The 13,541-nt window shown below is 40.9% G+C and overlaps 1 protein-coding gene across 1 annotated transcript; it reads right to left on the reverse strand.

Moving 5' to 3' along the window:
• Nucleotides 1-505: 505 nt before the first annotated feature.
• On the reverse strand, nucleotides 506-9,704 carry MRPS14 (mitochondrial ribosomal protein S14). Its single transcript, XM_023207212.3, has 3 exons — nucleotides 9,485-9,704; nucleotides 4,551-4,709; nucleotides 506-951 (listed from the first exon to the last, which is right to left on the reverse strand). The coding sequence occupies exons 1-3, from the start codon at nucleotides 9,527-9,529 to the stop codon at nucleotides 769-771; spliced, it is 387 nt and encodes a 128-aa protein (XP_023062980.1). The 5' UTR covers nucleotides 9,530-9,704; the 3' UTR covers nucleotides 506-768.
• Nucleotides 9,705-13,541: the final 3,837 nt, after the last annotated feature.

Raw genomic sequence — 13,541 nt, forward strand, 5'->3', positions numbered from 1 at the left:
TTTTCCTGATGTTAAGTAGGTACTTCAGTACGTGTTATTTTTATCACTGGGCTGATCACACTGTTGAGTTACTGAATGAGAACTTTGTGCTACCCTTACTTATTTGTTATGAATTAAATAAACATAAAAATAGGGAATATATACTGTTCCAACAAAACTTTTCCTCTTTGGATGGAAACCTTCAAGGACTTAAAGAGGCATAATTTGTTTTAAAGTCCCTTAAGGATGGACAAGAAAACATTTAGTGGTTCTTTTGTTCAGCCATCACACAAAGAAGTGGAGCATTAGATAATCCAGAATAGCAGCCTTGCTATCCAATCTACTGTTTATCCAACAATAATAGGAAGGGGAGCTCTGCAGGTCGGGAAAGCTAGCCCAGGATTACAAACTGCCATAAATGAGCTACATGTCAATTAGTTGGATTATGTATAACATTTTATGAAATAATGCTCTTAAAAACAAAACCCTTATATGTTACTAAAAGACTAAACTTAAAAGGAGGGTATAAAAAACATATTCACAGAAAATATTTATTATACTACTCTTTGCACTATGTATGGAACAGTATGCTTATTAAGTCCAAGAGAAAAGATAATTCACTGACATGAAACACCCAAATTTCTTCATTTTAAAAGTAGTTTAGAGATAGCATCAGGTAGGCCAAACAACTGCACTGGGCCCCTGTAGAGATTAGGGTTTGGTGTATTTAAAAAATCTTTTCTTGCTGGAACTGGCTTCCCTGCAAGCTCAATAGGTTCTGGAGCTCATTTACCAGATTGCTCGCTGGATCCCAGAAAGTTGCCCATGGTCAGCTAAGTGACGGAAGACTATACGACTAAGCCTCCAGCGCCGCTTCACACCACGCGGACGGGACGTCATAACACACCGATTTCTGATTCTAACAGGACAGCTATCCCGGGGGAGGGCAGCGATTTCTTCATCGGCCACGTCCTAAGGGAAATCACATTATTACACAGATCACATTACATTGTTGCACATGTATTTTGCTCCTTCTCACTGGCAGGTAACTTTCTTTTTTTTTTTTTTTTTTTTTGAGACAGAGTCTTGCTCTGTCACCCAGGCTATGGGTGACAGATTGTGCAATGTCACAATCTCGGCTCACTGCAACCTCTGCCTCCTGGGTTCAAGTGATTCTCCTGCCTCAGCCTCCCAAGTAGCTGAGATTACAGGTGTGCACTACCACACTCAGCTAATTTTTTGTATTTTTAGTAGAGATGGGGTTTCACCACGTTGCCCAGGCTGGTCTCAAACTCCTGAGCTCCGGCAATCTGCCTGTCTTGGCCTCCCAAAGTGCTAGGATTACAGGTGTGAGCCACAGCACCCGGCCACTGGCAGGTAATTTTCATTGCACGAGTACCATAATTCATTTATCCATCCTACCTTTGATGGTCATCTGGGTCATCTTCCGATTTGAGCGAATATGAATAGTACAGCTACATACTTTTGTTTAAGTCATTGGTAAAGTATGTGAATGTATTTCTGTTGCCTCCTCATGTTTTTTGAATCACAGAAGTTTGAAACCTCTGGGCTGATGATCAAATAGGAGGGAATGTGGCTTGAGATAAGACTAGAGAAGGAGGAAGGAGAGTATCACATGGAGCCCTGATGTCTATGGTAAAGATTCTGACAACTGGAGAAGTAAAGGGGAGAGATCAGATGAGGTTTATATTTTTAAAAAATCATTTGCAAGGTAGAGGATGCATCAGGTAAGGGCAAAGTGGTTGAGGGGAGAAAAGGAGGGATTACAGCAGTCGTTAGGGCTCAGGTTTTGTCAGTAGAGATTTCTTCCTATGTATGTGTTCAAGAGTGTGAGTGTTCGTAATATTCACTTTAATCTGATAAGTGTGCTGACAAGTATGATGGACCCTGTGCTAGACTGTGGTGCAAGCAAAATAATACATTAAGAGAACACAAATTAAATGAAAGTATATACAAACCAAAAATTAACACAAAAGCTTATGCATGTGTTACCATTATGAACTAACAGAATTACATAAAACAATATGATTGCCAGGTGCAGTGGCTCACGCCTGTAATCCCAGCACTTTGGGAGGCTGAGGCGGGCGGATCCCCTAAGGTCGGTAGTTTGCGACCGGCCTGACCAACATAGAGAAACCCCGTTTCTACTAAAAAGACAAAATTAGCTGGGTGTGGTGGTGCATGCCTGTAATCCCAGCTGGCCGGGAGGCTAAGGCAAGAGAATTGCTTGAACCCAGGAGGCAGATGTGGTGAGCCGAGATCGTGCCACTGCACTCCAGCCTGGGCAACAAGAGCAAAACCCCATCTCAAAAACAAAACAAAATGAAAAAACAACATGACTGAGCCATTGAGTAGTAAACAATAAATGCTATACAAGGAACTGGAGAGAAGAAATGACTGGGCAGGAAGATTGAAGCCAAGTTTCATGGAGGTGGACTTTAAAGAATGGCTAGAAATTACTGATTGATTGATTGGTTGATACATACCCCTCCTTGTTCCCCGAAAGATTTAAGGCAGTTTACAAATGAGGAAACTGGGGCAAAGAGAAATGACAGTAGAAAAGATAAAAGCCTCAGGAACACAAAAGTACATGCTGTGAAAGCCTGAGTTTGTTAGAACTGGGACATAAATTTGACTTGTAAGAAACTTAGCAGGCAGCAGAGAACCATGATCAGTTTACATGATTCAGACTCTGCACAGTTATTGCTGCTAGTCATACCAGAGACACTTCTTCTGGGTGTCTTCATAAAGGTACTCAAACAACACACCCCCAGCTGTATTAAGGTATAATTGACAAATAAAAATTGCATATATTTAAGGCATACGATGTCATGATTTATTGAACATATACATTGTGAAATGATTACCACAATGAAGCTAATGACTGCATCCTTCACCTCACAAGATTACCTTTTGTGTGTGTGTGTGTGTGTGTTGATCTACTCTTAGCAATTTCAAGTACACAATACAGTACTATTGATTATAGTCACGGTGCTGTGCATTAGCTCCACAGAATTGATTCATCTTACAACAGAAAGTACACCCTTTGACCAGTATCTCCTGATTTCCCCCTGCCCCCCATACCCCCCTACCCTAGTCCTCCTAGCTCCAAGCAGCCACCATCCTGCTTCCCTGCCTCTATGAACAACGTCTTGAGCTCAGTTTCTCCAGGGCCCCACAATTTTTTTTTTTTTTTTGAGACACAGTCTTGCTCTGTCACCCAGGCTGGAGTGTAGTGGCATGATCTCGGTTCACTGCAACCTCTGCCTCCCGAGTTCAAGCAATTCTCCTGCCTCAGCCTCCCGAATAGCTGGGATTACAGGTATGTGCCATTTGCACTCATTCAAGTTTTGTATTTTCAGTAGAGACAGGGTTTGGCCAGGTTGGTCTTGAACTCCTGACCTCAGGTGATCTGTCCGCCTCGGCTTCCCAAAGTGTTGGGATAATAGGCGTGAGTCACTGTGCCTGGCCTGCCACTTCTTATTACTCCCTAAATGTAGGAAAGTAGCTTAATGCCACTTTAGTGTAAGCCATAACCCAGTGGTCCAAGGCCCTCAGTTTTCTGCTCATCTGGCTTAATCTAGACAAGACTAAAAAGAAACCATAGTAATAAATAGGATGTATATCATTCTGTCAACTTCTCTAAATGTAGTTTTTTAAAAATCTGAGTTCTCAATAAGTTGAGTGGCCTTGAGTTTAATTTATATCTCCCTAATAAGCCTGTTTAACGCAGATATGCTGCACCACCATTTAGGTGCAGGGCTTTATGCTTCAGAAAGCCAAGCAAGGTGGACATCCTCTTATTCAACCCAAGCAGTGTGACACGAAAGTAAGCCTTAATGGAAAGGCACTTCAGCACACAGAGGTGGGCAAGGGAGTTCAGGGAGACAGGCTCAGAATGGTACTGAGTAAGGAACAGTATCAACATCAGCAATGCCTCCCAATGCCTTGCCAGTTAAAAGATTGCGATGAGGCTGGGCGCAGTGGCTCACGCCTGTAATCCTAGCACTTTGGGAGGCCCAGATGGGTGGATCATGAGGTCAGGAGTTCGAGACCAGCCTGGCCAACATGGTGAAGCCCCGTCTCTACTAAAAATACAAAAATTAGCTGGGCATGGTGGCATGCGCCTGTAATCCCAGTTACTCAGGAGACTGAGGCAGGAGAATTGCTTTAACCTGGGAGGCAGAGGTTGCGGTGAGCCGAGATTGCACCATTGCACTCCAGCCCAGGGGACAGAGCAAGACACCATCTCAAAAAAAAAAAAAACAAGATTGGGATGAAGTCAGGGAGAGACCTTAGGTGAAAGTAACACCCAGTTTACCAGTACTTTCTAAGGCTGGCATAATGAAACAGTTGAAAGGCTAGTTAGGAGTGAATAGTCTTTAATTTGAAACTCACCAAAATCAGTTTCAAGGCTATTTGTTTACACTGATGTGGATCTTATTCTCCAGAAATTATATTGATACCAAGTCACAACAAACAGTATCAAAAGCGATCTGATGTGAGTTAAGGATCTTGTGGTACAAAGGGACTCATCTTAATTAGCTAACCTGAAGAATTTTTGGCAAAATGGTATTCTTCCTGAGTGAATTAATACGTAGCCTCTCATCTGCGTATTCATAGGCCATTTTTCGTCTCTTCACATCGCGCCACATTCTCCAGTCTACGTAGTGACTTCGAACTTGGCCTGAAGCTGATGAAGGAACCATCTGAAAGACAGAGACAAGGGACCAGTGAAGGATAGCCAGGCCCATATTCTGAGTGTTCCTCAATCCTGCAATTCTCTTTCTGCCACTACTTATGATCTAGTATTCTTTTAAGAGTTGTTTTAGACCAGTTTAATAATTTAAGATAATAGATTTCCTAATTCAGAATAAATAAGTTTTATGGATGTATATTAAGTCAAAATCATAATATAATGCAATAACATATGTATTGGCAGGTGAAAGACAGATTTTCAGAAATTTTTATTATTCTGTTCCACCTGTACTTAGGCCAATAGTCACATGGTTCAAAAATCAAAAAGGTATAAAAAGACACACAGTGAAAAGTCTCCCCACACCTCATTCCTCACCTGCTCAGTGACTCCCATGCCCCACAGGTATCCACTATTTCCAGTTTCTTGTATATCTTTCAGAGATTTTTGTCCGTATACACTCCCCTCCCATTTTTCATTCCCTCTTTTCAGTTAACAATATACGTTAGAGATCTTTCAATATCTGAATGTAAAAAGCGTCCCCATTTTCTTCATATTGCATAATCCACTATATAGAAGCATCATAATTTAAACTGCCACATATTGCTGGACAGACCTCACTATTTATCATTATAAACAATGCTGCAGTGAATAATGTCTTAGAAATCATTTCATATGTATTCCTATATATCTTAAAGATACATTATTATTTATTTATTTATTTTACTTTTTTGAGATGGAATCTAGCTCTGTCACCCAGGCTGGAGTGCAGTGGTGCAATCTCGGCTCACTGCAACATACACCTCCCGGGTTCAAGTAATTCTCATGCCTCAGTCTCCTAAGTAGCTCAGACTACAGGTGCCCACCACCACATCTGGCTGTTTTTTGTTTTTTGTATTTTTAGTACAGACAGGGTTTCACCATGTTGGCCAGGCTGGTCTTGAACTCCTGACCTCAAGTGATCCATCCATCTCGGCCTCCCAAAGTGCTGAGATTACAGGAATGAGCCACTGTACCCAACGAGGATAAATTATTGGGAGCAAAACTGCTAGGTCAAAGGGTACTTTAAAACTATCACTGACCTAATACTTCTCAGCACTAGTTGTCCAGTAATAAGACAGTATATTCCTTGTTGTCTCACATTTTCATGGTGATAATTTATAGTTCTGACTGACAGTACGGGCAAAGGGAGTATAGATCGCAAGAAACGTAAGTCTCTCTCAAACCAGAGGAAATATTACACGTTAATTAAATTGCCCGTATAGAAAAATGATGGCTTCTGATAAGTGATGTTTGTAAAAGAATTATATGTATAGCAGAATATAAAACTGAAAATAAGAATACTATAAATAGAAAGCCAACATTTTTTCAGTCTATTAACAAAAGATAAACTGAACATCTTCAGTGCTCACATTACTAAACAAAAGTTCCATGGGGAAATATAACAATTCTGCAATCACCTTTTGGAAAAAAGATAAGCAGGAATAGAATGTGACTATTGATGTGGCATATGACTGAGTCCAGTGAATGCCTTGGTAACCATGGCTGGAAATGCTTGTCCCAGAAAGACGGGCTTTGAAATGTTGACAGAATTTTGACTAAAGTGGGGACAGGGCAGGGGAGAAAAGCTAGTTTGTCCAAACAAAACATAGAAAAGAACAAGATATATTCATAAGATCAAGGAGAAATCATTCTGGCTGAAAGAAACCATTCACATTGAGGGGCAATGTGAGGTTTGCTTTTACCTATGAAATTGAGGGTACAGGGTATTTAGAAAACAAGATTAAGCATTTCTTCTTTGAATTCTTTTTCAAAGTATTCCTAATCAAATTCTCCTAGAACACTTCTATTAGTTTTTAAAAACAGTCTTTCATTCTATTTTGCATACCTTGTTTTCTTACTAGAAAAGTAGTAACACTTTTTTTTTTTTTTTTTTGAGATGGAGTTTTGTTCTTGTTGCCCAGGCTGGAGTGCAATGGCATGACCTCAGCTCACTGCAACCTCTGCCTCCCAGGTTCAACCGATTCTCCTGCCTCAGCCTCCCGAGTAGCTGGGATTATAGGCGCCCGCCACCACGTTTGGCTAATTTTGTGTTTTTAGTAGAGATGTGGTTTCTCCATGTTGGTCAGGCTGGTCTTGAAATCGGGAAGTAATACACTTTTAAAATAAAATATTTATTGGCCTATTACATTATTTCTTCTGTGAATGCTTTTATGTCCTTTGCATTTCTACTGTGGTGTACTTCCTTACCAGCTTATAATGGTGCTTTATAGATTAAGGCTGCATCTATTCTGCTCTGTACACATCTTATCCTGCCCCAATCTCTTACCCCTCTTCAGCTCCTAAAACCTTTCCACTGGGCCCTCTAAATCCATGGGCTACCATCAAAATCTTTTAAATTCTCAACTTCTCTTAACATCTCCTTCACCTTTCACTCTGGCCAAATTTTAAATCCCTCCTCACAGCTTTTTCTGTAGCTCCTTTTTCTTCTATAACTGGGCCTTGAGATGGGATAGGTGTCTTCCTTGCTCTTCATTGCAACTTCCAGTTCTCCTTCCTTCCTGAAAGCTCCTGGCTTTGACTCATGCCATTGGGCTTACTACCTTCCACTACCTCTCGTCATTACAGTCATCTACCAAAGCTCCTGCCACTCCCTTTCATTTTTCCACGATTTTGGATCCTGGCTTACTGTCACTCTCTCCAATATTCTTGCTATCTTAATTCCTGGTGATTTCAATATACATGAAATTATACCCTAATCACTCTGTCTTAACACCTCTCCTTCAATGATTTTTGTCACTCTTGTTTATTCAATTCCATGCCCATGTTGTGGGTATTTTATTATTAATAAGTGCAAGTTCTCTATTATCTCACTTTGTATATCTCATTCTCTATCACTTCTTTCTAGCTTGCTCCTTCTAACACCCCAATAACAATGCTTCTGGGACTTTCAATCCATTGATCCTACCATTTTTCACTTTTTTCACTCAGCTTTTGATTTCCTTTCGTCCTCTCTCACCCAGCCTGAATTCCTTTGTTCTATAAATACAATGTTCTCTTGAATACACCATCAACTCTCTGGCCCCTCTCTCACTTCTCTGTACTTACTCCAATTCTCCTGACCATTCTTCTGTCCATTTCCAACTCTTTTACATGGTCTCTTTCCCCTTAAATCTCTGACACTTGCTCCCACATCCTCACACTCAGCTGATGACTTCACCTTCTCCTTAATTATAAAATTAGAAGAAATCAAAAGAGCATTTCTATAAATGCTCACCATCACAGTGACTCACTTACTAGCGTCTGTACCATATGTTCTACATTCCCTCCTGTTACCAGAGATCCACTCTGTCCAATAGAGTAGCCGCTAACCACATAGGGGTATTAAACACCTGTAATATAACTAGTACAACTGGGGAATGTAATTATTTTAATTAATTTAAAATTAAAAACCAAAGCATTGTAAACATTAAACAACTTTATTATTTTGGTAGAACTATATTTTCCATTTTAATTATGGGAAATTTATCATCCAAACTGAGATATGCTTTAAGTGTTTGAAAATCTAGTATGAAAAAAAAGTAACTATTTCATATGTCATTGTTACATTGATTCCATGTTAGAACCACAATATTTTAGATATACCTGGTTAAATATTATATTAAACTTAATTTCATCTACTTCTTACTTTTTAAATGTGGCTACTAGAAGAATTTTAAATTACACATGTGGTTCACATTATATTTCTATGGACAAAACTGCTACAGATGAACTGTCCAGGTTCCTAAGACCAAACTTCATGACTTCATGCACAAGACCCCATCGCCTTTTTTTTTTTTCTTTTAATGTTTTTGGTATTTTTAGGGCTAGTCAAGTGAAGCAGTGGGAGTGGAGAAGGAACAAATAAATCTGTATCTGGTTGTGATCAATTAGTTTTAAACACCACTGCAGTCGAACCAGCCTCCATTGCCTCTTGCCTACATAAAGGTACAGCTCTAGCAATTCTTCCCTCTTCTACATCATCAATTTTTAATACTACAGGATCTTTCCCTTTCATACACAAACATGCTGTTTTCCCTGCCATGTTAAAACAACCCCCCGCCGCCCCAGTTATTGACCCAGTTTTTTTGCTCTCCTTTACAGCAAACCTCCTTTAAAGGCTTATCTATACTCCAATTTCTTTCCTCCTATTCTCTATAAGGTTTTCGTCCCCATAACATCTTCAGAACACCTGTGATTAAGGTTCCAACAACTAAACGCGTCACACCTGTGATTAATCACACCTGTGATTAAGGTTCCAACACTGCTAAACTCGTCAGCCAATTCTCAGCACTTCTTTTTAATTGATTTATCAACTTTGAGCAGAGTTGCCCACTCCTTACACTTTGAAATTCTGTCATCCTTTGCTTCCCGGCTATCCCACTTCCCTAGTTTTCCACCTCCCTAGCTGACAGCCCCTTTCAATCTCCTTTGCACGGGTCTCATCTCTTAACGTTAGAAGTCTCTGAAAGTTCAATCCTCGTACCTCGTCTCCCATCTACTCACTCTCTTCTAAATCAGAGTCAATCTCACGTCTTTCAATACCAGTTAGTTATATGCTTACGAAAACCAAACTGACATCTGCAGCTCGGACCTCCCCTGAACCAAGCCCAAGCGGGGAAGAGGGCGGAGGGAGAACCCCTGGACTGGTCCTCACTGAGCACTACAGGTGGCAGAGTCGTGGGGGACCCGAGGGTTACGAGATTCAGGGGTGAGGGGTAGCAGTGTGGATAAAGGTAGGAGCCTGACCTGCTTCAACGTCCGAAGCACCGAACCCAGCATGAAGGCCGCCATGTTGTCCGCCGCAAACTACAAAGCGCTTCAATTTATTGACACTGCCGAATAGCCTAGGACACGAGGGGCGGGGCCTGGGTCGCCTGGGGCGGGGCGGGGCGCGGCGGGGCAGGGCGGGGCGAGGAGAGGAGGCGGGTGGGAATGTGGCCTACAGGAAAGTGGAGTTAGTTTTGGGATCTGAGCTCTCGCGATATTTCATGGTACTTGGGCAAATGACAAATCCGAAGGCGTCGCGTTGATGGTGATGGCGCAGCTGACGTTCGTCCTGTGTTGCAGCCCTTCGTTCCGTTTTACACACCCTCTTAAACTACCTATGTCTCTGCCCTCCTCCTTTCCTTCCGCCTTTACCTAGTCGGCTGTCACCAATTTCTCTTCCACTGCGTTCTCGGTTCCGCTCAACATGCACCTCCTATATACTCCACTCGGTTTAGGGTAGAAACCTAGAAATTATTGCCACCTCCTCCTCCTCTGCCATCTCTCCTATAGATCCTGCAAATCTCTCCCTTTTCTCCACTATAATGGTGGTGTGGTGATGATGTTGACGATGGCAATGATAAAGATAGTTCATTTGTATATCTGGGTATATATATTATCTGTATTGGGATTTTAGGTTAAAAGGACGTAAACATTATGTCCTCGATAGAGGCATTGCCATTTAAAAACTGCTGTTTTCACTTTGTTGTGCAGGAAACTAACCTTCAGGTCATCTTTAGAGCCGCAGTCCTTCCTCTGGGATGAACCCTTAGAGGGGCCACTTTCCTTTGTGTGGATGTAAGGCAAGTACTACGCACCTACCGTTCTGATAGAAGAGTGTGGAGGAGCATATATTAGCTTGGCAAGTACCCGTGTCTTCGATGTGTTGGTGGATGAAGTGGAGCGATGCCTATGTGCTAATTACATCTGCATTGCTACCCAGGAGCCTTCTGGGAGGAAGGAGAGCTGAATGTAGACTCTTTTCTTTAGAGGTTCAAATGTATTGGACCATATCTAATGGATGGGGAGGGTCTGACAGGCCAGCTGGTGGGTAAACATAACATGAGTCCCTGTTGTGATAGAATCAGAAAACTAGACTGGCCTCAGGCAGGCATCTGTTCATAATTCAAGCAGGTGTAATACCCGTCTCTCCCTCCCCACAGCTGGGCTCATCTTCTATAATTAGGTCATGAAATAGGTGAGCTAGCTCTGTGCACTCTGGTCTTTTCTTCCTTTCTGGAAAACTAGTTCTGAAAGCATCTTTTTTGTTGCTGTTGTAGGTTATGATTTAATTCTACCTTTTTGGTGTGACCAGGAACAGGGGCAAGAGTCCACCTCTACAGTTTCATAGGAAGAACAGTCAGGAGAATTATATACATCTACAGTAGGCACAGGACTTAGGCCAGATCTTCCTGGAAAGTGGTCAGAAAGACTTAGACTTAAGCCACGGGAGTTAGGCCAATCTGATGGTTTGCCCTTTCAAAGATGGCAAAATACCGTTGGATGAAGAGGTAGCCCAGGATCCAGAACTCTTCTGGGTGGTGGAGATGTTCATGCCCTGGAAGCTGCTGGTGCACCCCTGCTGGCTTTTTACTGGTTTTATGAAGGATATTAAAAATGGGCTGAGCATGGTGGCTCACACCTGTAATTCCAGCACTTTGGGAGGCTGAGGCAAGTGGATCACTTGAGGTCAGGAGTTCAAGCCCAGCCTGGCCAACATGGGTGAAACCCAGTCTCTACTAAAAATACAAAAATTAGCCGGGTGCAGTGGCAGGTGCCTGTAATCCCACCGACTTGGGAGGCTGAGGCAGGAGAATCTCTTGAACCCAGGAGGCAGAGGTTGCAGTGAGCCGAGATTGCATCACTATACTCCAGCCTTGGCCACACAGCAAGACCAAGAAAAAAAAAAAAAGGACTAAAAAGGATACAGATGAACAGTCAGTCAGTTGGAAGAGATGTGTAGGAGAAGATACAGGGGATGGGACTTGGAGCTTCAATGCCCTTTTCTGGTGGGGCCACCCTCCAGAAACCTCCACATATTCAGCTATCTACAACTTCTGAAAGCATCTTTAAACAGCATTACTAACTTTTTTCTAAAAATTGTGATACAATATACATAACATAAATTTTCCCATCTTCACCATTTTAAGTGTACAATTCAGTGGCATTAAGTACCTTCACACTGCTGTGCAACCGTCATCACCGCCCATCTCCAAAACTTTGTATCTTCCCAAACTAAAACACTGTACCATTAAACAATAACTCCCCATTCCCTCCTCCCTTCAGCTCCTGGCAACCACCATTCTACTTTTTGTCCCTATAAATTCAACTACTCTACATAGCTCATATAAGTGGAATCATGCAGTGTTTTGTCTTTTTGTGACTGGCTTCTTTCACTTATAACATCTTCAGGGTTTATCCATGCTGCAGCACATCTCAGCACTTCATTCCTTTTTATGGCTCAGTAATATTCCATTATTTGTCCACACTACATTTTGTTTCTCTGTCATTAACACTTGCTTTTCCTACACCTTTTAGCTGTTGTGAATAATGCTATGAACAAATATCTTAAACAGCATTCGGATCTTGTTAGGCCATTTTTCGCTTTAAGAAGAGATTAAAACAACCTAATGGTGTGAGTGAGGCAGGAAACTCTGAGATACTGAGACAAGACTCCAGGGTCTTCTTTAACTAATTGAATTGGTGTTTTAAAACAGCTTAAGATTTCCCCCCAGATACCGCAGTGTGCACTCCTCCCTTAGTGTGTGGGCCACTTGGCAGGGCCTAAAGAAGTCTTAGTTACCTTGAATTTTCCCAAGGAGTCTCTGATTCTCTCTGGCCACTTAACAGAATGTGGGAAAGGCTGTTGTCTTTACTGTCCTGGAATATTAGAATCAGGAGAACCATCGTAATTCACTTAATCATTCAGAAAATATTTACTAAATGCCTATTATGTACGAGTGTGTAAGTATGTGTCAGGTCGGAGACTGAAAAAACATCCCAGCCCTTCTGATACTTGTAATTCCACTGGGGATTATAGATTGAGACACGAGTGGAGCTATCTACCAAGGACGGTTATATTACCTTTGCTGTTTCCTTATATTCTTCCTTTGGAGGCTTAAAAGTACTTTTTGGGTGGATAAAATAAAATTTAAGAGTTAATTATTTTTAAGTGTGATTGTGAGAGATGTTTATAGTTGCTATTTTCTAGGCCTAATTAAATTATAAAAATGATTGCATAGATAATGAAATTGAGGCATAGAGAGGTTAGGTAACTTGCCAAGCCAGCTGAGCTAAGAACGTTAAGGCAGATGCTCTTTTTTTTTTGAGGTAGAGTCTCGCTTTGTCACCCAGGTTGGAGTGCAGTGGCGTGATCTTGGCTCACTGCAAGCTCCGCCTCCCACATTCTCGCCATTCTCCTGCCTCAGCCTCCTGAGTAGCTAGGACTACAGGTGCCCGCCACCTTGCCAGGCTAATTTTTTTGAATTTTTTGGTAGAGACAGGGTTTCACCGTGTTAGCCAGGATGTTCTTGATCTCCTGACCTTGTGATCCGCCCGCCTCAGCCTACATTAAGGCAGATGCTCTTAATCCTCTCTCCATGTTGTCCTCTGGAGGAGTGATGGCTCAGGATAAAGGCCTGACTGTTGTCACAGAATTCTTACTTAAAAAATGTATCAATTGATTAATGTATGGATTTCATGCCATTCTAATGAATACTTCAATATATATAATAATATTTCTATATATCATATAAATATGTATTTGTAATAAATATATAAATATATATTTAAGTTATATATAGGTTAAATATAAATATATATTTATAAATATATTAATACATAATATATACTGTAATATAGAAATACATATTTATTTAATATATATGAATAAACATTTTATACATATATAGTATATAGTATATTACTCAAAATAAATATATATTAAATATATGTACTATATAATCTATTAATATATAGTCTAAATATATATTTATATATTATATTCATAAATATATATTAAATATATATCTATATATTA

The sequence above is a fragment of the Piliocolobus tephrosceles genome, chromosome 1 (assembly GCF_002776525.5).
Source record: "Piliocolobus tephrosceles isolate RC106 chromosome 1, ASM277652v3, whole genome shotgun sequence".
In the NCBI taxonomy this organism is placed as follows: Eukaryota; Metazoa; Chordata; class Mammalia; order Primates; family Cercopithecidae; genus Piliocolobus; species Piliocolobus tephrosceles.